We start from the raw sequence: 25,743 nt of genomic DNA on the forward strand, positions 1-25,743 counted from the left end.
GCCTAATTATTTTATTTTTCTCTATGTGGTCAACAATGTGTGTCTGTGCATGTGTGGCCAGCAGTGTGTTTCTGATTTGGGGTTTACATATTGTGCATCACTGTGGGTATGGCTGGCAGTGATTTGGAATTATGTGTGTGACAAGCAGTATTTACAGGGTGTGAGTGGACCTGAGGTGTGTGGGAAACTGGGGAATGAAAATGTCAATTCCCCACCCTCCCTACTTCCCTATCGAGCCTTCCCAGGTCAAGGTCCATAGACCTCGTGGTGGGGTAGCCAGGGAGGGGGGTTGGACTGAGGCTGGAAGCACAACAGGCAGATAGTGGTGATGGAGAGGAAGGGGTGGGACCATCCCACAGAAAGAAATACATATTCTAGGAACTTCTTAGAACAGCTGGAGCTGGGGGAAGAGCCCATTCCCAGATGGCTCTGGTTTAGGGCTTTGTCAGTCCTTACCTAGCTGAGGAGGAAGTGGGATGGCCTGTACCAAGGGGCCCCTGACCTCACAGCCTGCCTTTAAAAGCACTTCCTGCCTCTGGATTCCCAGGTAATGACACCTGGCCTCATACCTGCCTCCTCCTCGTCTCATTCCCCATAGTGGGTCGGGGCCCTTTCCCTTGTTTTCTTCTCTTTCATCCATCTCTGCTTCCTCCACCCTGGCTCATGTCCTCATCCCTCCACACCCAGGAAGCCCAGAAACTGGTCCTGTCTCCTCCACACTGGTCCCCAGAGATGCCTTTTCTAAAGGACCTCTCTAATCACTCTACTCCCATCCCTAGCACACTCAAGGGCTAGCCAGTGCCTGCAGGATAAGATCCACCCTCCTTAGCCTGGATCTCCGTGACCTTCCCAGGTGGTGTCCTCACTCAAGGCCCCCGGGGACTCCCAACTGCCGCTACTTTCCCAGCTTTGTGCCTTTTCTTCAGCCATTGCCTCTGCCTGGGATTCCCTCCCTACTTCAATATATATATATATATATATATATTTTTTTTTTACTGTTGAAAGCTTCTGTATCCATCTTTTGAGGTGCTTCTCAAATGCCCCCTTTCTCAAGGAGCCTATTTCAATCCTCTCTGTGGTTGATCTGTGGCCCTGCACTAAGTGCCCCTTGCTTCCACATGCTTGGTTTAGTTTTTTCTAATCTTCTTTTCCCCACTAGCTCTTAGAGGGTAAGGAGCATAGTGAAGGACTCAGTAGCCAACAGAGGCTGTTGGAGGAGACTCTCCGCTCTCTGAGCCTAACTCTTCTATAAAATGGGATCTTGTCTATCACAATAATGAACAGCTGGTATTTGTTGAGTCCTTCCTGTGTTCCGGACAGTGTACTCGGACACACATGCATTGCCTTACTTAAACTTCACAACAGCCCTGTGAGTTAGAAACCTTTGTCATTCTCATTTCCCAGATGAGGAAATCAAAGCATGGAGAGGTTGAGTGACTTATCTATTTCTAGAGGTTGACTGGGATTGGAATCCAGGCCGGCCTGCTCCATAGATCTAACCACTGAGTAGAGGGCTCAGTTATGTAACTAGAATTTCCCACTTGCCTTACTCTATCTGTAAGGGGATGAAGTCTCTTTCAGGAAACCTGAGGTCTGGTCACTTCTGGGTTCTGAAATTCAGATTGGGCAACTTGACACTTGTCCCTCCTGTTCTCAGTTCAGTCTGGCTTTCAGCATCAAGAGGCAGAGGAGGAAGTGTCAACAGAGAAAGCAGGGCCTGGAATCGGGAGATCTGGATGTAGCCCTAATGCCATGGTCATGATCCTGCTCTCTGGGCCTCAATTACCAAACTTGCGAAACAAGAGGTTGGTTGGGATCATGTCTGAGAGCTTTTCATGATGTATTACCAATATCTTCAGGCAATTTGTTTAGCTACTTGGAGCCTCAGTTTCCTAGTCAGTAAATAAGGGTGATCACCCCCGACTATGGAGGCAAAGCTTCCCAAGTGGGATTACTCCAGCAGCAATGCATTACTCTCAGCCAAGCTGGGGCACAGTAAGTATCAGGGGGTTTTAAATAGCCAATAGTTCCCACACTGCTCTCTACTGGCAGGAGGTGGGAGAGTGGCATTCCCAAATAGCTGCTCAGGTTAAAAGGGCACCCCCCCTCATCCCACAACTTCTTTCAGGTCTTTCCTTGTGGCTCCAAAGACCAGGGTTGGCTCATCCCAATCCAGAGCTTCTAAAAAGGGTTTGCTCTGAAGAGAAAGTGCACGGCTCAAGGTGGAGGTGGGAGTGGTGAAGAGGAAGTGAGTGTCAAAGCCCACCTAAGAGGGTGATGACAAAGGCAGCAGTAAGTACAGGGTGCTTATACAAGCACTAGACCAGGGCCAGGACTGCAGAGTTCCAGTTATGCCTGCCGTTAACTTGCTATGGTACCCTGGGCCAGTTGCTTCCTCTCTGTGGAGGTGACCGTTGTCTCATCTGTAACTGAGAGAGGGAGATAAGAGCTTCTGAGAGCCCCTTCCACACTTAGAACATCACGACCATTCTCCTGTTCTCCCACTTTGAGACAGCAGCAATTTGGGCTTCTGCTTTCTCTTTCCTTTTAGTTATTATTATTTTTTTTTAAAGATGACCGGTAAGGGGATCTTAACCCTTGACTTGGTGTTGTCAGCACTACGCTCACCCAGTGAGCAAACCGGCCATCCCTATATGGGATCCGAACCCGTGGCCTTGGTGTTATCAGCACCACACTCTCCCAAGTGAGCCACGGGCCGGCCCGTATTTGGTTTTAACTTAGCCCCTACCACTTTTCCCTGTTGAACCTTGGCCACAGAAGCAATCTCCTGTCATTTTGGAGAGAGCTGGGTGGGACACTCAACAGAAGCTCTTTAAGGTCTAGGACCATGACAGTTCATATCTTTAGCACCTAGCATCCAGAATGGCGCATAGGAGGCATTCAGTAAGTATAAGCTGTATGGATGAATGAATGAATGAATAGAGTACCTCAGCTTCAAAATACTCTCTCCTCTGCTACATCTCTGAAAAAATGTGGTTTGTTCTGCAGGTATGTGTCTTAACAGTGTTGCAGCAGCCTACCAACTGGCCACTCTTCTTTCATGTATTTTTCTTATAGGAATAGCTAGAGGTACACCATTCCTACCCAAAAGCCTCCAAACGCTCCCCCTGGGTTATAAGAGAAAATCCTGATATTCAAGGTCTTCTATAATTGAATGAAAATTCACATTTCTAATCTCGTCACCACACAAACCCTTAGGGTCTCTGCTATGGTTTGAATGTGTCCCCCAAAGTTCCTGTGTTGGAAGCTTAATCCCTCTATCCTCTTGAATGGATTAATGTTGCTCTCACGGTAGTGGGTTCATTATTGTGGAAGTGGCTTTGTTATAAAAGTGAGCTCTGTCTTTTGTGCTTGCTTGCCCTTCCACCATGCTAAGATGCAGACAGAAGGCCCTCACCAGATGCTGGCACCGTGCTCTTGGGCTTCCCAGCCTCCAGAACTGTAAGAAATAAATTTCTTTTCTTTATTAATTATCCAGTCTCTGGTATTGTTATAGCAACAGAAAATAGACTAAGACAGTCTTCCTCTTTCTATTGACCAACCCCGAAACACAACCACCTGAACTGAAAATTACATGAAAAATGCATGTCAAGGCATTAGAACAGTGTTGCACATTTTAAGTGCTCAGTTCAGCTATTCTCACTCCTGGTTTCTAGGCCTCCTCTCCTGTGTCCCCCCGGGCCTCATGGGGCCTCCTCGCTTCTATGCCCTCAGATTCCATCACTCTTTCCATCCCACCCACAGCCCATGTATATATTTTTAAGGCACTCTTCTTTTTGGCTTCAGATGCCCCTGTGATCTGCAGCTGACTTCTTGAAATCAGAGCTCAGCAAACATCATGGGATCCACGTCAGCTCCTGCAACTGAGCCTGGCTCAGGGCAGGTAGTGAGAACAGCTGACTCCAAGCCAGGGAGCCACCCTACTGAGCACTTTTTGCATCACGTCATCTTATTGCCACAAGGCTATAGCATAGGTAGGACTAGGAACCCCATTTTACAGAAAAGGAAACTTAGGCTCAGAGAGCTTATGTGCTCACAGTCAGTAACAAAGGTCTTACCCCAAAGCTCTTAACCATTTTGTTAATTTATGTTTTGGTAACAGTTAAATTAAGTTGGGTAAATATCCAAAAAAGGTGTCAGCTGACCCTTAGGGAATTTGGGCTCACAGCCTGATAAAGGAAAGGATGTGAGGCCGTGACAGGGTAAATTTTCTTAGTTTCACACTCACTACATCAGAGACGGAAAGGGCGCTTCAAAACTGTTGGGTCCAGCCCCTCACTGTATAAATGGAGAAACTGAGGCCTAGTGAGGGCGATGGCTGGTCTGAGGTCATGCAACAGGAGAGGGACGAGACCAGATCCAGCAAGTCTCTCAACTGTCCATGCTTTCTGCATATGCCAAACTGCAATAAGCTGGTCTGGTCAGCCAGGGTAGGCAGCAAAGCCCTCTAGCCAGAGGGCAGCCTCATGCCATGTCACTGGACAATCTTAGATCCAAGCCACAGACCAAAAGTAGGGCTGTGGGAAGGGAAGACAGAGCTGTGCTGCAGTTGAGCCTACTTGCTTCTCAGTGACCTTCATGAAGTGGAAACTTTCTATCGGCCTCTCCAGATCACGATCGCATGTTGTACCCTTGAAGAGTTCAAAAGAGGAAGTTTGGGTTTGGCTGTGATGGATGAAAGGCACATAGAGAAAAGTCCAGGCAGCGAGAGGGGAGAAGAGGGGACTTAAGGCCCAGATCAGGATTAGGCCAGTCTTCCCAGGCTTCTCACAAGCTCAGTCTCTCCTGTGGGCTTCCCAGGAAACACCATGGAAGAGCTTAAGGACACAACTCACTCCTGAGCAGATTTAACAACCTCAAGCTCTAATGAGGCAAATCCAAGTTGCAGGTTCTCAGTAGAAGTCAGAAGCCCTCATTGGAAACGTGTTTATGTGTTTGTGTTTCTCTTTTTATTTTTTTTTTTTAAAGAGAGAAAAAGTGTCAAGGAAATGAATCGGAGGCACACTCTCAGATGTCAATGTTAAAAGGGAAGCCAAGGCTGGCCAGTAGGTCAGTTGGTTAGAGTGTGGTGCTGATAACACCAAGGTCTGGTGTTTGATCCCTGTACTGACCAGCCAAAAAAGAAAAGCCAAGATTTTTTTTGTCCAACTCTCTGATTTTGTAGATAAGAAAACAGAGACTCAGGAGGGACAGGGACAGGCCCAAGGTCAGAAAGCGTGTGGCAGGATGTGAGGGCGATCTGGCTGCGACATCTGTCACCCCATTGATCGCCAGGGTTGAGAAAGCGTGTGGCAGATGCAATGGAACCTAGGCATCCTGACTCCTGGTCCAGCACTCTGGCACAACCTGGATAGAGATGAGGGTGAAGCGCGTGGAGAGGAGTCAGTCTGCCCGAATACATTTACTTCTCCCCATTTCCCCCAATACACTCCATCGGCACCTGCCATCACACCTACCCCAAAGCACACACGTCAGTCATGTTACAGAGAGGCTCAGTATGTTTTTGGATTTGACAAAGCCCAGACCAGGGCAGAGGCTGTGGCAAGGGATGGAAGCTGGGAAGGGCTGAGGAGGCAGAGGGGAGCAGAAGTGGACGGGATCTACGGCTATGGTTCTTCAGCCGTTCAGCCATGAGCAGGAGTGACCATGCTGGGCCCTCAGTGGCCTGTGGGAGTGGGAGCCTTTCCTAAGCTTCAGTTGAAGACAAGAGCCCAACCCTCCCCCCTCCCCGCACCCCGTCCCATCCTTAGTCTCTGGAGCTGGAACAACTGGGCTTGGTCACGGTGGCTGGTGCTGCTGACCATTTCTCGGCAGAGGTGCCCACTGGAGCCAGTGGCCCTAGTCCTCGCCACCGCAGAGAGCCAGCAAGGCCTTCAGGAAGTCTCCGGAGGTGTCGCTCTGGCAAGGGCAGAAGGAAAACACAGTGAGTGAAAACAGCCCCTCCGGCCTCAGTCCCCTCCTCCCAGCTGCCCATCAGTCTGGACGTCTCCCTTGGCTTCTCTCAGTTGCCAACATAGCTGTCGCATGAAGGCCAGTCACATAAATGTGACCATGTCCCTTCTGTGGCTCCTGTCACGCTCAGGAAGATGTGCAAGCTCTCAGCCTGGCTTCCTGGCCTTTCGTGATCTGAGCCTGTGGAGCTCTGCAGCTTCACCTCCTCCCTCCCTGCTGGGGGCATCCTGGTCCTCTTTCCACCTACCACCCCTCCTGTCCAGCACGCCCTTCGCCTCCCCCAAGTCCTGCCTGCCAGCACTCTCTGAGAAGCGTCCCTGTCCACTATCTTGCTTTGGGGGCAGAGTGGATTCCTACCTGCCTTGGTTCCCCTTGCACTCTGCTAATACTACCTCCCCTCACCCCCCATGGTCCTTAGCACATTGTATCTGAACAAACATTAGTGAGCACTAATTACCAGGCCATTGCTGGGAATGTGTATAAACATCACTGCGTTTAAGACACAACACGGTGGTCTGGTGTATAGTTGGGCTTGGGGAGGCCAGACTTTCTTCTGTATGGCACAAATCTCCTTTGAGAGGGGCTACTATCATTTTTATGATATATGGTTTTTTGGGTGTTTTTTTCATTTTTGTATTTTTTGATATATGATTTTTTTAAAGACAATATTATCAAAATAAACAACCTAAATGAAAGAAAAGGTTATACAATAAAAGTCTCTCCCCCATCTGTAACCTATATTTCCCCAAATCAAGAGGTAGCTACCGTTACTACTTTCTTACATGGTTTTCCAGTAATAGTCTGTGCATATACAAATATGCATATGTGTACAACATCTCTTTTCTACACAAATGGACACATATCCTTTTCTGGGCTGTACTTTTTTGATTCAGAAAAGATTCCAAATTGGGACATAGAGACTCCTCATGTTTTTCATGGCTGTATCATATTCTATCATATGAATGTACCGAGTTTATTTAGCTAATTCTGCATGGAGGGCTTCCCGTCTTTTCCTACTATAAACAATGCTGGCATAAATATTCTCCTATATGTCTTTGGGAACATGGATGGCTGTGTCTGTAGGATAAATTCTTACAAGTAGAATTACCAAGTCAAGAGTACACGTTTAAAATTTTGAAACTGCCAAATTACCCTTTAAAGATGTGCCAGCAATTTACATTCCCACCAAGTGTGCATGAGTCTCCTACAAGCTGCCCCAATCTTATCGAACAAGTATAGATAGCATCAAACTATAAGATGTTGGCCAATCTCAAAGACCAAAAAAATAGGCTCCATAAGTCAAAGAAGTCAGATACATTACGTGGTTCCATTTATATGAAATATCCAGAAAAGGCAAATCTATAGAAACAGAAAGTAGCTTGATGTTTGCCTAAGGCTTCAAGTAGAATTAGGGTTTACTTTATGAGATATCTCAGTAGGACGATGGAAATGTTTGAAAACTGGATTGTGATGATGGTTGTACAACCAGTAAATTTGCTAAAATTTATAAATTATACCCTTAAAACAGGTGAATTTATGGTAGTAAATTATACTTCAATAAAGTTGTTTTAAAAAGGCAAAAAACGGGCTCTTGTTTTATGTGGAAATCTTTAATTATAATCCTTTGATTCTTCTGGAATTTATTTTGGTATAAACAATGAGGCGGGTCTCCTTTCATTTAGCTATGTCCTGGCTAATCTAAGAGGTAACCCACTGAGAAAAAGATCAAGGGGATGAAAAGACTCCGAATCTTACCCTGGGGATCTGACACCCACCCCCTTGCCCACCAACTTCTAACCCCTCCCTTACCTCAATGGTTTGGTGGAGAGATTTGTCGTATTTCTCAATGAATTCCCGCCGGATGTTGAGCAGGTCAATCTCGCTCCGGGACACCATTACCCTGGTGAGTGTCTTCTCATCTGTGCCAGCGCCCTGGTGGAGCCAGGCAAGAGGGAGACAGAGCCGGGTCAGGCAAGAAATAGTGGGTGTCCCTCTGCCTCTGTCCCTTTTCCCCTCCAAAACCAGGGTGGGATACTCTGCCTCTGTCTTCCACAAACAGTCCTGACCAAAACTCCCCTATGCCTAGGACGGGCCAGACTAAGAGGCAAAAAAGTCCTGTATGGGTTCAACAGTGTCCCCTCCAAATTTCACATCCACATGGAGCCTCAGACTGTGACCCAATTTGGAAACAAGGTCTTTGCACAGGTAATTAGTTAAGATGAAGTCATACCAGATTAGGGTGGGTCCTAAATCCAATGACAGGTATCTTTGTAAGAAGAGGGGACATGGACATACACACAGAGAAGAAGGCTGTGTGACGATAAAGGCAGAGACTGTAGTAATGCATCCACAAGCCAAGAAACACTGAGCATTTCTGGGACCACCAGAAGCTAGGAGAGAGGCACGAGAAAGCTTCTCCTTCAGAACCTCCAGAAGGAACCCACCCTGTCAACACGTTGACTTTGGACTTCTGGCCTCTAGAACTATGAGAGAATAAATTTCTGTTCTCACCCAATTTATGGCAACCCTGGGAAACTAATATAAGGCCCAAGGAGCAGGCACAGGGCATGGAACATGTGGGCAGCAAGAGCCCAACTCTGCCTGCAGCGAGCTGGCAATACCTGCTCAGGAGTCAGAGCTTGGTTCGAGGCCCAGCTCTGCCACTTCAAAGCCAAGTAAACTTGGGCAAAGTTCTAACCTACCTAGGCCCCAGTTTCTTCCTCTATAAAATGAGGACTCTACCCACAGGATTGCCATGACGGTCAAATGTGGTCAGAGAGGTGAAACATGGCACAGGGCTGGGCACATGGCAAGTGCTCAGTAAACAGTTGTTACACTTGGGGACTGTAGGCTGAAAGGGGTCTCAAGCTCCTTCCCACCTAGCAGCGGGCCCTGGCTCTGTCAGTGGTTGGGGGACTCCAATGGCTAAGCTGAGAGAATGGCCAGTATGGCTTGGGCTTCTCAGGAAGAGCAGGGCTAGTCCCAGAGCTGAGCACTTGCAATCTTTGATGATCATGTCATAGGGGACCCTGTGTTGCTGGCTAGAATGTGAGCTCCAAGAAGGCAGAGACTGTGTCCTACAGAGCAAGTCCAAACCTCAGCATTTGGGGCTGGATAATGCTGATGCAGGGGCCTGTCCTGGGTATTATAGGATGCTCAGCAGCATCCCTGCTAGCGTTCTCCCCACTAGATGCCGTAACAACACTCTCCAAGTTGTGACAACCAATAATGTGATTAGACATTGCCAAATGTCCCCTGGGGGGAAAAATCATCCCTGATTGAGAACTACTGTCAAGGGTGGGTGTGATAAATATGAAATGATAAATATGAAATGGGAGGACGAGCTGCCAAAGTCCTATCCGGGGGATGGCACACATCTGTGTTTGGGTGTGCATGAAGGGAAAGGAACAAAAGAGCAAGTTTTCTTACCTTCATGGACTTGTAAAGTTTGTCAGCAAAGAAGAGAGGCTTGTTCTTGACACTTTGAACTGGTGGGAAGACAGAGATACAGAAACTTGGTCAGAGGCTGCCCCCCCTCTATTCCCCCACCTTGGGTCTGCAGGTCACTGCCAACCTCAGGATCATGCTTAGGGGGTGACACCTTTACTCCCCGCTCCCAATGCTTCCTCCTTTGGCTCCTCCCTGGGCCTGGGTTTCAACTCACTTTCTGCAAAGGTGCTTACAGCTAACCAAGGTTGGTAGAGGATTCAAAGGGAATTAACTCCTCATGAGCCCAAGGCACAGGGCTTCAAACTTTTAAATGCCTTGGAATCACCTGAGAAGCTTGTTTAAAACTCAGGTTTTAGGCTCCACCCTAGACTCAGTTTCTAGAGATGTTTTGAACAGTGTTTCTGAAAGTGTGGGTCCTGGACCAACAACACCAGATCACTTGAGACCTTGGTAGGAACGCGAAATCCTGTGCCCCATGCCCGATGTGCTGAATCTGAAACTCCAAAGATTTGCCTGGGACATTTCCCGTTTTAGCACTGAAAGCCCTGCACAAACCAGGATAGTTGGTCCTCCTACTCTGATGTAGCCCAACATTTGGGAACTACTGATTTAGAGAAATACTGCTCCAAGGAATGACCGTCCACTGGTATAATGTAAGGCACCAAGTCAGTCTCTGGGGCTGAGTGTTGCCCCACTCTTGCGTGTTGGCAGACCCTGCTCTCCACCCTCACCGCAGATACTGCCTGCCTGGTTGCACTGACCCAGCCCTTTCTCAAGGCCTGGGGTTCTTTAGCCCTTAGAACTGCTTGATTTCAAGCCTTCAGAGCCCACATGGGGGTGTCTCAAATAGCCTAAGGAAGGAGGAACCAGACACCAGTACCAGAGAGCTGGAATGACTCTGTGTTTTTTCTTTCTTTCTTTTTTTTTTTTTTTTGTGGCTGGCTGGCAAAGGATCTAAATGTTTTGACCTTGGTGTTGTTACACAGTGCTCTAACAACTGAGCCAACTGGCCAGCCAGACTCTGGATATAAAGTATCTCTATGAGGGCAGGGTGCAAGATGCTGGAGTTGCTCACCCTAAGGGTATAGTCATGCAAGAGGCTCCCCTACAGCAGGCTTAGGAATCCCATCAGAAAAGACCACATCATACATCTTCCCTCCTTATGTAGCTCCCTACTAACTCCCAAACAAATCTCAAGCTCCTTGGCCTGAAGGTCAAAGCTCCTGCCCACTTTGCCCACCACGCTTGCTCCCCTTTTCTCTGAACATACTGCAACTTCCCTTCGGCCTTTGTCCTCCCAGTATGGATACGTTTCCCATCTGCCCTCCACTACTTTACCCCCGCCAAATCAAATCCCATCCTGCAAGGCTGTATGTGATGTGCACATCCCCAGTTATGACACCACCTCCAGAAAGCCTCCCTGACTCCAGGCCTAGGGCTGCACCATCTGGTTAAGGAGCACACTGGGCAGAAACTTCTCTCCTGTGCAACCAACCCTGCAAGCCTTCCTAGAAACTGAGCCTGTCCATCTGCCACAGGGGACCCCAGTGTCTGCCACTGGACTGAGTGGTGTGGAATGGTGTGCATGCATGCGTGCATGAGTGTGTGCATGTGCATATACGAGCACCATGTTCAAGGTGGGAGGAGAGAGAAAAGAGAGAGAAACATGAGGAGGGGCAAGATCTGAAAGTGTCTATAAAGGCCAATGCTCTTATTCTGGTGTTAGGAGCATGGACTTTGGATTCAGCCAGTCTTTGGTCTGAGTCCTGGCTCCACTATTGGTAATATCTTCTGAACTTCAGTGTCCTCCTTTGTAAAATAAGCTCATAAGAGCACTTGGTGCAACTAACTTCTTACAGGGCCTGGCAGGAAATACTAATTAAAGCTAACATTTGCTCAGTGCCAGCTATGTGACAGCAGGCACTGTTCTAAGTGCTTTATGTATAGTTAACCCATTTAAATCTTTCAAAAACCACCCAATGGGACTTACCAAAGGACACACGGCTAGTAAGTGGCAGAGCAGGAATTCAACCGAGTCCATGCTTTAACCACTGGGCTATCCTGCCTCCTAGCTACTGCTCTTAGGTGGTAAGGGCCCATTATATGCTAACTAATAACAACAATACTTCTCTATTTAATCTAATCTAAAACACTTTTCCCCAAATTTTAGCATCTCTGAAATCAAGATGATTTAATAATTGACGACAATTATGTGAAAATCTTCCATTGACACCTGCTGGTAAGAAAAAAAATACATGCATTGATGCAATACATTTTATAGTAAATGAACTAAGATACTAATAGTCATTACTACTAATGAAAACAACAAGTTCAACCCTTGTTTATATCTACTTATCCATATCTACACATAGAGAAACTGAGATACAGAAGGGAAAGACTTTTTTTCAAAGTCAACTCAAATTACATAAGAAAAGAGTAACCAAAGAGAGTTGGGTGCCGGGAGGAGAAAAGGCTATGTGTGAATGTCATGTGTGTCTGGTGGGTGTCTGTGGTCTACTGTGTGTGTGTTTTGTGTGCATATGTGGTGTGTGTGTGTGTCATGTGTGCATAGTGTATGACTAGTGTGTGTGTAGGGTCGTGTTTAGTGTGTGTGTATGTGTAGTGTGTCTTATGCACGTGTATCTAGTGTGTGTGATGTGTGAGTGTATACGTTGTGTGTGTATAATCTGTGTGTATGTTTGTGTGTGCAGGACACTGTACCCCCTCCCCTGCCCTGCCCTGGACTTCCTCTTCCTTCCAGAGGGAGAGCTTTTTTCTTACCCTGTCTTGCAGCCTGGAACAAGTCCTCATAATATCCCCAATGATCACACACTTGGCAAGACCCCCAGAGGCTTTCTGTGGCAGTCAATGTTTACTTTCCAGCTATTCTATGCTAGGGAATCTGGCCAAGTTCCCAGTGCCCACAGCCCCTTCCCCTGGTACCCACCACTTACCGATGGCCACAAATGCGTCCCTGACATCCCCAGACATCTCCTTCTTGATAGTGTGCTCCACGTCATAGTTAGTCATCTTGATGAACTCCTGGAAGACTGGCCCCAAGAGAAGCCCCAGGGGTAGGGGGGTGAGCTTCAGTTCAGAGTGGGGGGAGATCACCCCTTCCCTGCCCCATCCAGCTCCGCCCGCAGGCTGTGCCCAGGAAAGTGGACAGAAAGGGCAGCAGATATGGCCACAGCCCGGACCTCAGTGCCTTGGCCAGGGTCATTATGAGAGGGAAGTTTTGATTTCAAAGTTATCGTGGGCTCAGAGCCAAATCTGTGCCAAGTCAGGGCCTCTGGGCCTGGCCAATGGCCCTAGGATACCAGGAACCCAGGCTGGGGTAGTAAAAGGAACAGGGGTCCGAGCCTCTGTCCCTAGCTCCCTGAGTAACCTTGGGTGAACGTTCCCCTTCCTGGGCTTCCTCTTCTTCCTATGTCAAGCTAGGATGGAGATGATTGTAAGTAATAATCATAATGATAGCATTCTGGAAACACCTACTATGTGCCTGGCACTGTGCTAAGTGCTTTACCTGTGTTGTATTTTTTGCATCTTCACAAGAATCATGTGAGGTAGGACTAAAACCCCAATTCTTGGATAAGGGAATTCAGGCACAGAGATACAGTAACTTGCCCAAGGTAACACAGTGAGTAAGTGGGGGATTCAGATCAAGGAGGTCCAGTCCATTCTTTTAGCCACTATACTAAAGCACTTAAAGTTTTGAAAAGTGCCAGACAAATGCATGTTAAAATGTAAATGTCTTAGTGGGAAGGGCACTTCATGAGCACCTAATGTCAGGGCTTCTACACACAGGTGTGCCTTGTGCTTATGGTGGCCTGTGGTTCAAAGATGTGTGTGTGGTCTCGTGCGATCACCACCCCTTGCTACCTTGCTCCGGGCAGGCATCACCAATGGGTCATGACACCAAACTTCAGAATCCTTCTCAACACAGCGTTGCATCTATTACCAACCCATCAGAGTTGGCCTCTGAGGTGAAGTCCACTTGCCATCCCTTATCCCCACTTCCCTACTGCTTCCTTAAGGAGGTGAAGGGAATTGGCCTGAGGCTGAATGATGTGTCAGTGGTGGAACCAGGACTAGAATCCAGGTTCCCAAGTCCATTGCTGGGGTAGGGAGGAGGTGGGTGGATGACAGGCTCCTCTTGTTACAGAAACTGAGATGCTCTCATCAGATGTGGGGATTTTCCTCCTGAATTGGGAAAGGGAGGGGGTTGCACCTCACCTCTCCGGAGGTGCGGATAGCTACGGGTGCACAGGATCATCATAAAACGTGTCTCCAAGGAAGTTTTGTCTCCGCTGGGCGTGTCTGCTATTTCCTGCAGAGCCCAGGTTGGGGCAAGGCACAAGAAAGCCTGGGTTATCATTCACTCTCATACCTTTGCTTTTCCTCAGCCTCGAGCACAATGGCCTCCACATTCCCTTCTCCTGTTCCCAGGGCCCCTGGTGCACTGGTACAGACGGGCTTAGCACTGAGTTCTTCACCCTGGCCTCATGGCCTGGGCTTGGGGCTCCTGAGAGGGCCTGAATGGGCACTAGACATGAAGACCTGGAGTTCTTCCATGCCTCCCATTGCAGGGGGAATGTGTACGAGCACATGTGCACAGAAAAATGGCCCAGCCAGCACTTCCACAAGGGCAAACATTTTAATACACCCTATATATATGTTTCCACCAGTAATATTTACACCAATATTAAATTCCCTTTAAAATAACTCATTTTAGGTTTAAAAAAAAGTGAGTCAATTTAAAGAAAACCATTAATAGCTGGTGGTTACGTAGCACAAATCATGCCAGAGATAAATGGCTGAAGTTTGGGAAACACTTGCCTGGCTCATTTTTCACCCAGAAGGGGAGAGAGAGAAGCTTCAGAGCCAGCCCGCCAAATCATTGCCCGATTCTGCCCCGCTCAGCTCAGCCCAGCTCAGCCCAGCCCTGCCCAGCCCCAGAGGCACAACCATTACTTTAATGGCGTGACTTTACTCAGGCCATTAAAATCCAAATGAAGAACAGGACACTCACCAAGATCTCAGCAGCCACCTGAGGGGGGGTGGGGAGAGAGAGAAGGGAGAGAGGGGAGGCAAGAGTCAGAGGAGGCCAGGGAGGTTTGCTTTGGGGACCCTGGGGAGGAAGGGTGAGGGGGCCTGGCTAGGAGGGGCAGATGTCCCAAGAGACCCCGAGAGAACTAGGCACCATAATGTTGCACAGCAAAGAGGGAAAAATACCTTTCTCTGACCTTTTGGGGTAGAGTTCAAAATGGGGGATAGGCCTGGGAATAGTTAAAAATGTGTCCACCTGAGGGATGAGACATAGAAATGGGGAACTCTACCTTCCGCCCCCTGTAACCTAACAGCAGGCTCCAGACCTCAGTCTGCTTGTCTGAAAACTGAGGGAAGTTAATCCTCCTCAGTTCCTTACACAGCCACTGGGAAGTTAAAGGGTGAGCAGCGCAGAGTTCTCAGCACCCTTTGGCAGGTGCAGCATGGGAAGGGGTTGGATCAGCCTTTCATGTTATAGACAGGAAAGACAGGACAGCAGAGGCCTGGAGGGGAGGGCACTCGCCTGGGGCACACGGCCAAGCAGAGGTGACAAAGTCATTTGACGAGAGTTAATTTTAATTACTGTATTACACAGAGCACAAAATTCTGTGGCTAGGACACTATTTTGTTAGGCAAATAGCTGGGACTTGGAGTGCTTGGGAATGAAATACAGCCAGCCCTTGTGCACCTAGACTGAGTTTTGTCCTTGCCTTTTTCCCCTGAAACTCTGCTGACCCCTTTAGTCTATTGGATGGACTAAAACCACTCTCTTTATAAACTTCACAATAGCCTTCCACTTCGGAAACCTTCATCTTCTTTTCATTGTATTCATTGGCATTGTCTATCAAAAATTACAATGAATAGGCCGTTTGACGGAGCAGTTATATTTCTAGGAATCTGCCCTGTACGTATACTGGCAAGTCTTCCATGATATAATACAAGGATGTTCACTGCAGCATTCATCATAATAGAGACAAACTGGAAAACATCCATTACACAGGCTATGGCTCAGCCAATCAATGGAAACAATCCAGGCAGCTTTTAAAAAGAATGAGACTTGTGCTCACTTCTGCAGCCCACACACTAAAATTGGAACGAAACAGAGAAGATGAGCGTGGCCCCTGCACGAGGATGACATGCATATTTGTGAGGCGGTCCATATTTTTATGATGATTATGCTAATAAAATAAATAAATAAATAAAAAAGAATGAGACTGATCTACAGTGCTGAAAAGGAGAGTTTCCATTTAAATTAAGTAAAAAAAGTAAAGAACAACATATTATGTATAATAGTGTTCCTTTCGTCTACATAAGAAAACCTAAACACTCACTTTTTCACATTTACTGGGAAAGAAATTGTCCAGATATCGTTGATAGTGGTTACTTTTGAGGAGAGGGACTGTGGGAAAAAGCTTTGCATTTTCTTTTATTTTTCCTCAAATTTTATGTTTACATTTCCTCAACATGTAAATATATTATTTCAGTTTTCATTTAAATGTCAAATAGGAGTTATCAGGGCTACTAGGATAAAGGGCTGCTTCTGTTTTTTTTTTTTTTTTAAATACTTTTCTGTATTAAAAACAACTTAGTTGAACCTTGAGGACATTATGTTAAGTGAAATAAGCCATTCACAAAAGCAGAAATGCTGTATGATTCCACTTACATAAAGAACCTAGAGTAGTCAAATGCACAGAGACAGAAAGTAGAAAGCTGGTTGCCAGAGGTTTGGGGAAGGGAGAATGGGCAGTTACTGTTTAGTGGGTACAGAGTTTCGATTTTGCAAGATGAAAAGAGCTCTGGAGATAAATGGTGGTGATAGTTGTGCAACAATGAGAATGCACTTAATGCCACTAAACCATACACTTAAAAATGTTAATTTTTTACACACAAAATGGTAAATTTTATGTTATGTACCTCCTCAAAAAATTTTTAAAACTTATGCTAAAAAAACCCCACTAGTATTATTTTTTTAAAAAGAGAGACATAGATTTTTTAAAATTAAACAAAAAATAATCTAAAGTGCCAAATATTCTCATGTATTCAGGTCAAGAACACCAGAAAAATCTGGATTTTTTTTTTCACAGCATCTATTAAGACAGTAATATCTGCAATATAAAAAATGTGGTGGGGCACTAAAACAATATTCAACATGAAAGCTTTTCCTTAGTAGCCTAGCTACTTCATGCAAAAATTAATCTAGGCAGTTCCTCAAAAGGTTAAACATAAAGTTATTATATAACCCAGCCATGCTACTGGTAGGTTAATACCCAAGAAAAATGAAAACATATATGCACACAAAAACTTGTACACAAATGTTTACAGTAGCATTATTCACTGTCACCAAAAAGTGGAAACAACCCAAATGTCCATTAGCTGATGAATGGATAAACAAAATGTGGTATATCTGTACAATGGAATATTATTTGGCAAAGAAAAAGAATGGAGTATCAATCATGCTGCAACATGATTAACCCTTGAAAATGTCACATTAAGCAAAAAAAGCCAGTCACAAAAGGCCACATATTGTATGATTCCATTTACATGAAATGTCCTAAACAGGCAAATCTAGAGAGACAGAAAATAGATTAGTGGTTGCCTAGGACTGGGGGGCTGGGAGGAATGAGCTGTGATGACTGTTAACGTGTATGGGGTTTCTTTCTGGGATGATGAAATGTTCTAAAGTTGATTGCGGTGATGGTTGCACAAGTCTGTGAAGATACTAAAAACCACTGCGTTGCACATTTTAAATGGGTAGACAGTATGGTATGAATTGTATTTCAATGAAGCTGTTGTAGTTAAAAAAACCCCAAAAACCTGGTGAGTGATGAGCTAAAAATGAGCACAAGTCTTCATTTCATTGTGAATCTATACTAACTAGATTTTCTATACTATCTATTGCTCAAACTGGAACACTGAGATTGAAAGAGGAAGCTATTAATTAATTACTGTGGGGCAAGAGGTGGAAGCTGGACATGTTTGCCCTTAATAATAGACCCAGACTTATAAGAGCTTGAGAGTGTTCTCCCAGAGTCAGAATGCGGGAGGGAGGCAGTGTAAAACAAGCAAACAAAACTGCCTAGTACTAAGATGCATCACATTTCTAAGGCAGGAACCTGGATCTGCCTAACAAACACCTTCAATTTGTATATACATTTTCCTCTAGCATTCTCATCTCACCCCTAGAAATCTATTCTAAGGAAAAAATCATGTATGTGATAAGAGTTGGTTGTTAGGAAGAGGGCTGGATAAAGTAGGGTTCAGATATGGAACAGTATATAGCCTTTAAATGATAATGATTTTTAAAAAATATGCAACAATATTCACAGAATATTACTTTTTAAATCAGGAATCCATTTATACATATACATAGAAAAACAACTAAAATAATATATGCCATAATATTAAGAATGGCCATTACTATTAGGTTATGGATTTTTTGTTTGTCTCTATTTTCTAAAGTTTCTATAAAAGAATATATATTACTTGTGAAACAAAATATTGCTAGGTATAGGAAAATGAGTCCATACTACAATCAGGCTCTAGTATCCTAAATCTGGAGAAGCAGCTGAGTCAGGCAGGGCTCCAGCTCAAGGGTTCTCTCTCTCCCCTCACTCCTGCAAAGCCGTGGCCAGCAAGGCCCACCACTGCCCTCTGCTAGCGGCAACTGGAAGCACAGCCTCATAGGCTGACCAGGCAGCAGGCAGAAGCGTTCCCTGGAAGATGAATTTGACTGTGCAGGGTAGATTTGGGATGAGATCTAAGATCAAAAACCCTCAATAGCACAATGAGGTTGCTCATGGTAAAATTTAATAAACATCTGTTGAATGAGTGAATGAAATGTGGCCTCAGCAGGCCACCCTAGTGCCTGGCTGGGTTCCCAGGCTAGCCCCCATAAACGTGCCCACAATGTAGCTTAAATACCGTACATTTGAATGGGACCCTGCAGCTTCTGACAACCATATTCAAAAGCAAAGGCTGGACAACTGGACAACAATGGCTACCTGATTTGGAAACTGCAGGGGAGATTACTGCACTGGGTCCTAGATATTAAACGATATTAAGTATAGACTTTGGAGTCAGACAAGCCTGAGTTCAAATCAAACCACCACCACTTAGAAACTATACTCTTGGTGAAGTTAGGAGATTCATTTTCCTCCAGCAAAAAAAAGGGGACATAATAAATTATAGAATAGTCTTGGCATCATGCTCAGTATATCGTATGCGTTGTAATGATTACAATGTTGTAATTGTCAGGTTACAGTTAAGGATTTTTCTAGCTCAGATACTGTTGTAACATACCCCTCCTCCATGGGTGGAGCTGGCAACAAAAAAGCTAGGAAAAGTTGGTGCTCACTCCTAATCCATCAGTGCTCCATCAGTGCCACCAACTATAAAATAAGGGAGCTGGATTCATAGTCTGTGGTGTCTATGGCCCTTGGACATAGCCATTTCCAGACCTCCAACTCACCAGCCTAAGAAGCAGGGCAGAAGCAGAGAAGCCAAGAGACCCTAGAGCACTCCCTTTCCCCTTATTCATTCAACAAATATTCATTGAGTTTGCATACACCAGTGAGCAAAACAAAAATCCCAGCCCCCAAAGAACTTGCTTTCTAGGCTTCTCCCAGGATACTCCCTCCAACCTTGGTCCCATTTTACAGGTAATAAAATGAGACCTTTAGCACTCAGGCACCCTTCCCAGCAAGCTCCCAGACCTGCTTCCTCTGGGTCATTTTCAGCTGGGCAACTATGACTTTCAGCAGTCATTCACCGTCTCTGGCCCTCCGTTTTCCCACTGTAACATGAGGAGTTTGACCTGGGCGATCTGTATGTACCTCCCAGCTCTGAGGGCCCTACTATTCACATACAAAATGCCAGTAAGACCAGCACGACGCTCCCAAATCCACTCTCACAGTCTCACTTGTAAGGGTGGAGGGGCCCACAAAGTGTCAACCAATCACACCAGCTGTGCCCCTGCCAATAGCTTTCCCCACTCCCAGACAGCCAGGGCCTGGCATGGACAGACACCAGCTGGAGCCACTTCTCAGGGAAGCCCAGCAGAGATCAGCAGGAGTGGGCTGAGAGCAGTCTCACCTGGGCATCTTCCTGGGCCTGGTCACGGTCTTCTCCTCCCTCCTCACGGTTCCCCTGCAGCAGGACCAGCAAAAAAGGTCAAGCCCCAAACAACTACCCATCTCTCTCCCTTTGTCACCACAGATCTTGCTCAGTACTTCACCCCTCTGAACCCTTTTCCTCGTCGGTAATACAGGGACAATAATGCTACCTTCATAGGATAAGGCTGTCGTGGTCATTACATGAGAGTGTTTATAAGGCACTTAGTCCAATGCCTGACACAGGGAGCTCTTAATAGCTGTGAATTAGGGCCTGACATTTGGGTTATGGGAATTCAAGAGATGGTGAAGGAAGCTTCCAGGTAACAACACAGGAGAGGGTTATCCGAGGAGCCCCAAAGGCCAGGCTGAGGGCCCTGGGGGAGGGCTGCTGGCACCAAGCCAGCTTTGAAAAGTGATCAGCAGGGGCAGGCAGTGGGAGACGCCTCCCTCGTCAGGAGCGGGCTCCTAGCTCCCCTGCCCTTCTGCTCAGTAACCCCTCCCTCCTCCCAGGCCTCCAGTGTGCAGGCAGGCCCTGGGCCCACAAATACACTCACCGTGGCCAGAGAAATGAGGATCCTCCTGAAGTGGCCGGATGTGTCTGAGCTCAGAGCATCCTCCAGGGACTTATGATAGTCTGAGACAGGGAAAGGCGGTGTGGGCAGCTGCCGGCCAAGAAGGATTTGGTGGCAGGGAGGGGTCCTAGAAACTGAGGCCTGAGCCGGGGAAGTGTTGGCAGGGGGAGGTGGGGATGAAGGAGTCTGGAGTTGGGTCCTGGGGTGTGCAGCCATGCTCCTGCTGATTGTCACACAGCTGGCATTCCCATCAACTCGTCCCTCCTCCCCATCCCTCTGCTACGTCCCGGATGAGAGCTCATGGTACCCATCTCTACACTCTACAGCCTCCTAAGTAGCCTCCCAAGTAGCCTCCCTGTCTTCACCCTCTCTTCTGCCTGCCCTCCTGCACGGCCGTTGCTAGAGCCGAAAGCACAGCTTGGACAGTGTTACTCCCCTAACTCAAAACTTCTACCATTTTAAAGCTGCTTACGAGAGAAAATGTTTAAATATTTTTGACTGGTACTCAAGGTTCACCAGCATGAAAATATAGAAACCTGGACGACATTATGTTAAATGAAGGAAACCAGGCACAGAAAGAAATACTGCATGATCTCACTCATATGTGGAATCTAGAAAAGTCAATCTCATAGAAGTGCAGAGTAGAGTGGTGGTTACCAGGGGCTGGGGTGGGTCGGGGGAGGGAGGGATGGGGCGAGGTTGGTCAAAGGATACAGTTACAGCTAGATAAGGGACTAAGTTCAAGAGATCTATTATACAGCAGGGAGACTATGGCTAATGAGGATATACTCCATATTTGAAAAATGCAAGAAAGTGCATGCTGAGTGCTTGCATCATAAAAATGACAACTGCATGAGCTAATGCACTTGTTAATTAGCTAGAGTTAACCCTTCCACAACGTGTATGTACCTTGAAGCATTACGTTGTACATGATAAATACATACAATGTTATCTGTCAATTAAAAAGAGAGAACTGGGGGGAAAAAGAATGAGAATATGGGCCCACTTGTTAAATAATTAGCTGCAACCAAGCATGGGGCCCTGAGCAACCGCACAGGCCACACACCCATAAAGTCACCCCCCGCCTTTCTGGGGTGTCTGGGGTGCTCTCTCTTTCTACTTCCAGCCAAACCCTCTTGTAGCTCTGGCCTTTGTCTTCCTGGGACACCTCTCTTTCCCCAGACACAGGGCTGGGCACACCCAAGGGGCTTATCAAAACCTTGTGGAGAGAGAAAGAGGCCAGAGCTGTGGGCAGAGCTGTGGGCTGAGGTTGGAAACTGGGGGACCTGGAACTTCTCCTGCCTCCCTGCAGCCCAGCAGCAGGGCCCAAGCCTCCCACACTTACCCTCCTTGTAAGCCTCATTGATGGCCCGGATCTCCGCATTGGTCCGAGTGGCCAGGATTTCAATAAGAGCCTTTTCATCTGTGCCGGCTCCCTACAATGTGAAGACAAAGATGACATCAGCCACAGTCCTGACCCCTGTCCAGAAGCCCAAGCGGCCCAGGACGGGAAGGTACATGCTCCAAGAAACCACCAGAAGGCTAAAGCTCAGGCCAAGGCTTCCTGGGTTTACCCCCCACCTCTGAACATGGCCCCCAGACCAGAGACCCTAGCATAGTCAGGGCTGACTGTGCCCTTCTGTCAAGATTTCTAGAACCTCCCATGAGAATTGTTTTAGGCCAAAATATTTATATGTGCGCGCGCGCGCGTGTGTGTGTGTGTGTATAAAAACACACACACATACATATCTGAATATAAATATCTGCATGTAGGTATATAAAAAGAACAGGACACACACATGCATCACAGTGTTAACAGTAGTATGGTCTCTGGGTGAGCAGATCACAGATGATTTCTAGTTTCATCTGTTTTTGCTCTGCCTATGTTTTCTTGAGTTTTCACAGTGAACACATTATTTAGTCAGAAGAAAAAAAAAGTTGTGTGCTTTAAGGTTAAAAACCCAGTACGTTTGTTAATATTTGGATTTGAGGAGTGATGTTTGGACTGAGGCATTGGGTCTTCTGGACTGAGGCAGGCCAGGGAGGCTGCCACTCAAAGGTCTCCACGCAGAGGGAAGCAGGGAGGCTGTGGGGGAGGGGACAGAGGCAGATAAGATTGATTGACTGATTGACAAATTCATTGACTGACCGATTCACTCATTCCAATACCTGTTAATCACCTGGTATGTCCCAGCCACTGTGCAAGGTGCTGGGGCTATGATTACAAAAAAAAAAAGGAAAGGCATGTTCTCTCTCCTCATGGAGGTTACTGCCTAGTGCTGAACTGGTCCCTGGATTCTCTGACCTGAAGGGGATCAGTCCCAATCGGGATCCTCAATGGTGTCTTTATTAGAAGCAGGTGTGTGGTGAGGCGATCAGGAGAGTCCTGAGCCCCAGTACCTAGCCCTTCCTTCCCCTAACTCACTCACTCACTCTCTGAGCCTCCCTCAGTGTCCCGTTTGTAAACTGTGTGAGTGGAAAGGGTTGGGTCAGGTTAGCTCACCGATCTCTTTTATTTCTGAACTCCATATCTTTAGATCATTTATTTTTCACTTAAAAATTTTTAAAGTACAATAATCTCAATTTGCTTTAACTAGGAAATGTTTTTTAATGTCCCCTAGCTCCTCTCTGCTGTTCTCTTAATCTTCAAGGGGCCAAAAGCCCTAGTGGTTTCATGTGCTTGTCAAGACAGGCTCTTGAGTCAGACAGACTTGGTCTGAATCCCAGCTTTGCTACTTCACAGCTCTGTGACCTTGAGCAAGTAACTTAACCTCCAAGCCTCAGTTTCCACATCTGTAAAATGGGGAAAAAATAAGAGCCTTGCCCCTGGCTTGATGTGAAAACTACTTGAACTAATAGACTTAGCACCCAGCATAGTTACCCTATGCTCTTAATAAAGAGTAGCCACTAGTACAAACGGTGCCTGGGGGAGCAAAGCAGCTCCGGCAACATCTGGGCCAGGACGTAATGCTCTTTTTTGGTAACTGCAGGGTCAGGTCTTCAGAGTGAACAGTGCCCTTAATACCCGTGAGCTCGTTTGACCAGCCCCAGCTTGAAGGGGAGAGATGACTATTTCCATTTCACAGATGCAGGAAAAGAGGCTTAGGAAGTATAAGCAATGGCCCACCATCACACAGAGTAAGTGGCCAGGCTGGAATAGAATAGACTCTGACTACTCATTTTCCTTCCAGATCCATCTGCTTTATCCAGCTGCTCCCTGAGGCTCTTCTGGTTATTGGGCATGTGACCCAAGTTGAATCAACCAGAGTAAATGCCAAGACTTTTGATGGAACTTCTGAGAAGAAAGAAATCTCCTTCTGCTAGAGCTGTGAGCTGGCAGGATGGCTTATCTCCATCCTGCCATCATGGGGGGAAGCTGCCTGAGAGTGAAGCCACCATAGAGGACAGCAGAGCCAAGGCAGGGGACAGACGGGAGTCCACAGAATATTATTTGGGTCCCTGGATTCAGCCTTATGTAAAACAAGATCTGATCCTGTACTTTCCAGGAGCCAACATCCCTTTTGTAGTCATGCCAGTTTGAACTGGGTATGGGAGGGGTTCTACCAAGGAGTTACGGCAAGCCCAGCTGGGCTCATGAGGAGCACCTGTGCCCCTACAGCACCTGTACAGGTGGAACCCCATCCTGTGGGTGTCCACACTATACCTCCATGGCCTTCTTCAACTGCTTGGCATCATAATGGGCTGGTGGCATCATGAGCCCCAGAATCAGCCTGGCCAGGTCTCCAGAAAGCTCAGACTTCAGGTCAGCCATCAAGTCCTGCAAAAGGCAGAGCCCAGGTCATGCCAGAATCAGCACATGCCCACACATGACCAGGACAGGGAGGAGACAGGGAATGAGGAAACGGGCTCCACATGGGGATCGTGGGAGCCTGTGTCTGTCTTTGCTGATGTTGGACTTATTACCTAGTTGAAGCCAGAGAGGGTGGAGAAAAAACCAACCAGGGGCAAGACCCGCTCTCCTTGGAAGCAGGAGAAAGGAAGGGGAAGGGGGCATCTGAGGGACACTTTCCACCCTGAGGGAAACTCACCAGCTTGAGCCAGATGCCACCAAGGCAATAATCACTGATACTCAGTGCTGGGTCCTTAAAGCCAGCTCTCTCATGTAGAGGAGCTGTAAGAAGGCTGGAGTGCTTCACGAAAACAACTCATATCCCCGATTTGGGCCCACACTGAGCCTCTGACTCCACCGAGCCATCTCATACAAGTGTTGCTGATCACAAGGAACTAGGTGGATGGAGAGGTATACCTGCAGGCAGCCCAAACCCAGTGCTGGGGACACTCTGAGAACACATGACCACGTGAAGACTCTAGTGCCAAACGTGCAGAGCTGGCAGGGACAGAGCAAGTGAGCTCCATCAAGGGAGGCAGTCTGGGGCCCAGGCAGGGCCCAGGTGGATGCAGTGCGGTGCCCAGGAGGAGGCCCTTACTCGGCCAAAATGAGACTTGAAGGTCTGCCGGATCTGCTGCCGCTGGGCGTTGCTGCGGTGCGTGACGATATCAATGATGGTGTCCTCGTCGGTTCCTGTGTCACCAAAGCCACATGCCTCAGAAGAAGGCCCATGGCTTGGCTTCCCCATCCGCCCACACTGATGGTCCCCATCAACCTTCGTCAGGGTGGCAGCCAGGCTAGGCAGCCATGAGCTCCTGAGGCCCTGCAGGCCACCACCTCCCCCTTAATTCCTTCCTGCCCTTCGTCTGTCCTGTCACTGGTTGAGAGAGAAGGACATCTAGGGGCCAGGTTGGGAATCAGGGCTTCTGAGTTCTGGTCCTGGCTCTGGCAATGGCTGCTCATCTTGGGCAAGGCCCTTTTGCTGTCTGAGACTTGGTTTCCCAACTGTAACATGAAGAGCCTTGAGTAGTGACTAAGGGATCCTTCCAATACTGACAATCCAAGTCCTGTTAGTGACCCTATGTCCTTTCTCTCTAGCTCCCTGAGAGCTGGACTCCAAGTCCCTCTAACCACAGCACATTGAGCAGAAGGCATGAGGACCCCACTTCCTGCCCCTCAGACTAAGGCCATCACCTCAGACCTGGCATGTGACTCTGTCTTCCAAAGCACTGTTATGTCTATCTCAGTCTCAGATATAGCTCCATAGGTCCTGTCATTCCCCTGAGACCTATGGAAATGAGGCCCAGGAGGTGAAGGACTTAACCTAAAGTCCCCTGGGAGTTGCTGTTGGACAGACAGGAGGAGAAAAAGCCATGGACGCCAAACCCTAGATGCTGTCCCCCACTGGGTACAGGGTCAACACCACCCACCTGCAGAGCAGCTCTTTCCACTAGTGCCAAATACAGGCCTGGAAGAGCTGACCAGCAGGGGGCGCTCCCGCCCTAGAATTGGGGCCCTCATCGCCGTGGGGAAATTGAGACCCAGAGTGGTGAGGACTTGGCCAAAGTCATGCAGTGAGTCAGCAGCCAAGCCAGGGCATAAACCCAGGTGTTCTAAACTGGAACTTTCTCCCACGCCAGGAAACTGCTCTCAAGGGGCTGGGGGAACACCTTGGTGTTGAGGAAGAGCCTCTGCCAAGTTCCTCACAAACCCTCTCATGCCCTCCTCCCTATATTCA

At 47.3% G+C, this 25,743-nt stretch overlaps 1 protein-coding gene and 1 non-coding gene across 3 annotated transcripts in view; one reads left to right on the forward strand and one right to left on the reverse strand.

Moving 5' to 3' along the window:
• Positions 1-5,501: 5,501 nt before the first annotated feature.
• The window catches only part of ANXA6 (annexin A6), a 52,365-nt gene continuing 32,123 nt past the window's right edge, over positions 5,502-25,743 (reverse strand). Inside the window, exons 16-26 of one of the 2 annotated variants that reach the window (XM_063086380.1) lie at positions 24,604-24,698; positions 23,820-23,933; positions 21,501-21,591; positions 20,138-20,217; positions 19,564-19,617; positions 14,456-14,473; positions 13,660-13,753; positions 12,378-12,473; positions 9,403-9,461; positions 7,783-7,905; positions 5,502-5,919 (exon numbers count right to left, since the gene is read on the reverse strand). In XM_063086380.1, the coding sequence (XP_062942450.1) occupies positions 5,860-5,919; positions 7,783-7,905; positions 9,403-9,461; positions 12,378-12,473; positions 13,660-13,753; positions 14,456-14,473; positions 19,564-19,617; positions 20,138-20,217; positions 21,501-21,591; positions 23,820-23,933; positions 24,604-24,698 (884 nt within the window). In that variant the 3' untranslated portion in view covers positions 5,502-5,859. The remainder of the gene's footprint in view (positions 5,920-7,782; positions 7,906-9,402; positions 9,462-12,377; positions 12,474-13,659; positions 13,754-14,455; positions 14,474-19,563; positions 19,618-20,137; positions 20,218-21,500; positions 21,592-23,819; positions 23,934-24,603; positions 24,699-25,743) is intronic. The other variant, XM_063086381.1, reaches the window with a different exon arrangement.
• Positions 15,532-15,638, forward strand: LOC134371301 (U6 spliceosomal RNA). Its single transcript, XR_010022742.1, has one exon. It is a non-coding gene; the product is annotated as a U6 spliceosomal RNA (small nuclear RNA).

This window comes from Cynocephalus volans, chromosome 2, assembly GCF_027409185.1.
Source record: "Cynocephalus volans isolate mCynVol1 chromosome 2, mCynVol1.pri, whole genome shotgun sequence".
In the NCBI taxonomy this organism is placed as follows: domain Eukaryota; kingdom Metazoa; phylum Chordata; class Mammalia; order Dermoptera; family Cynocephalidae; genus Cynocephalus; species Cynocephalus volans.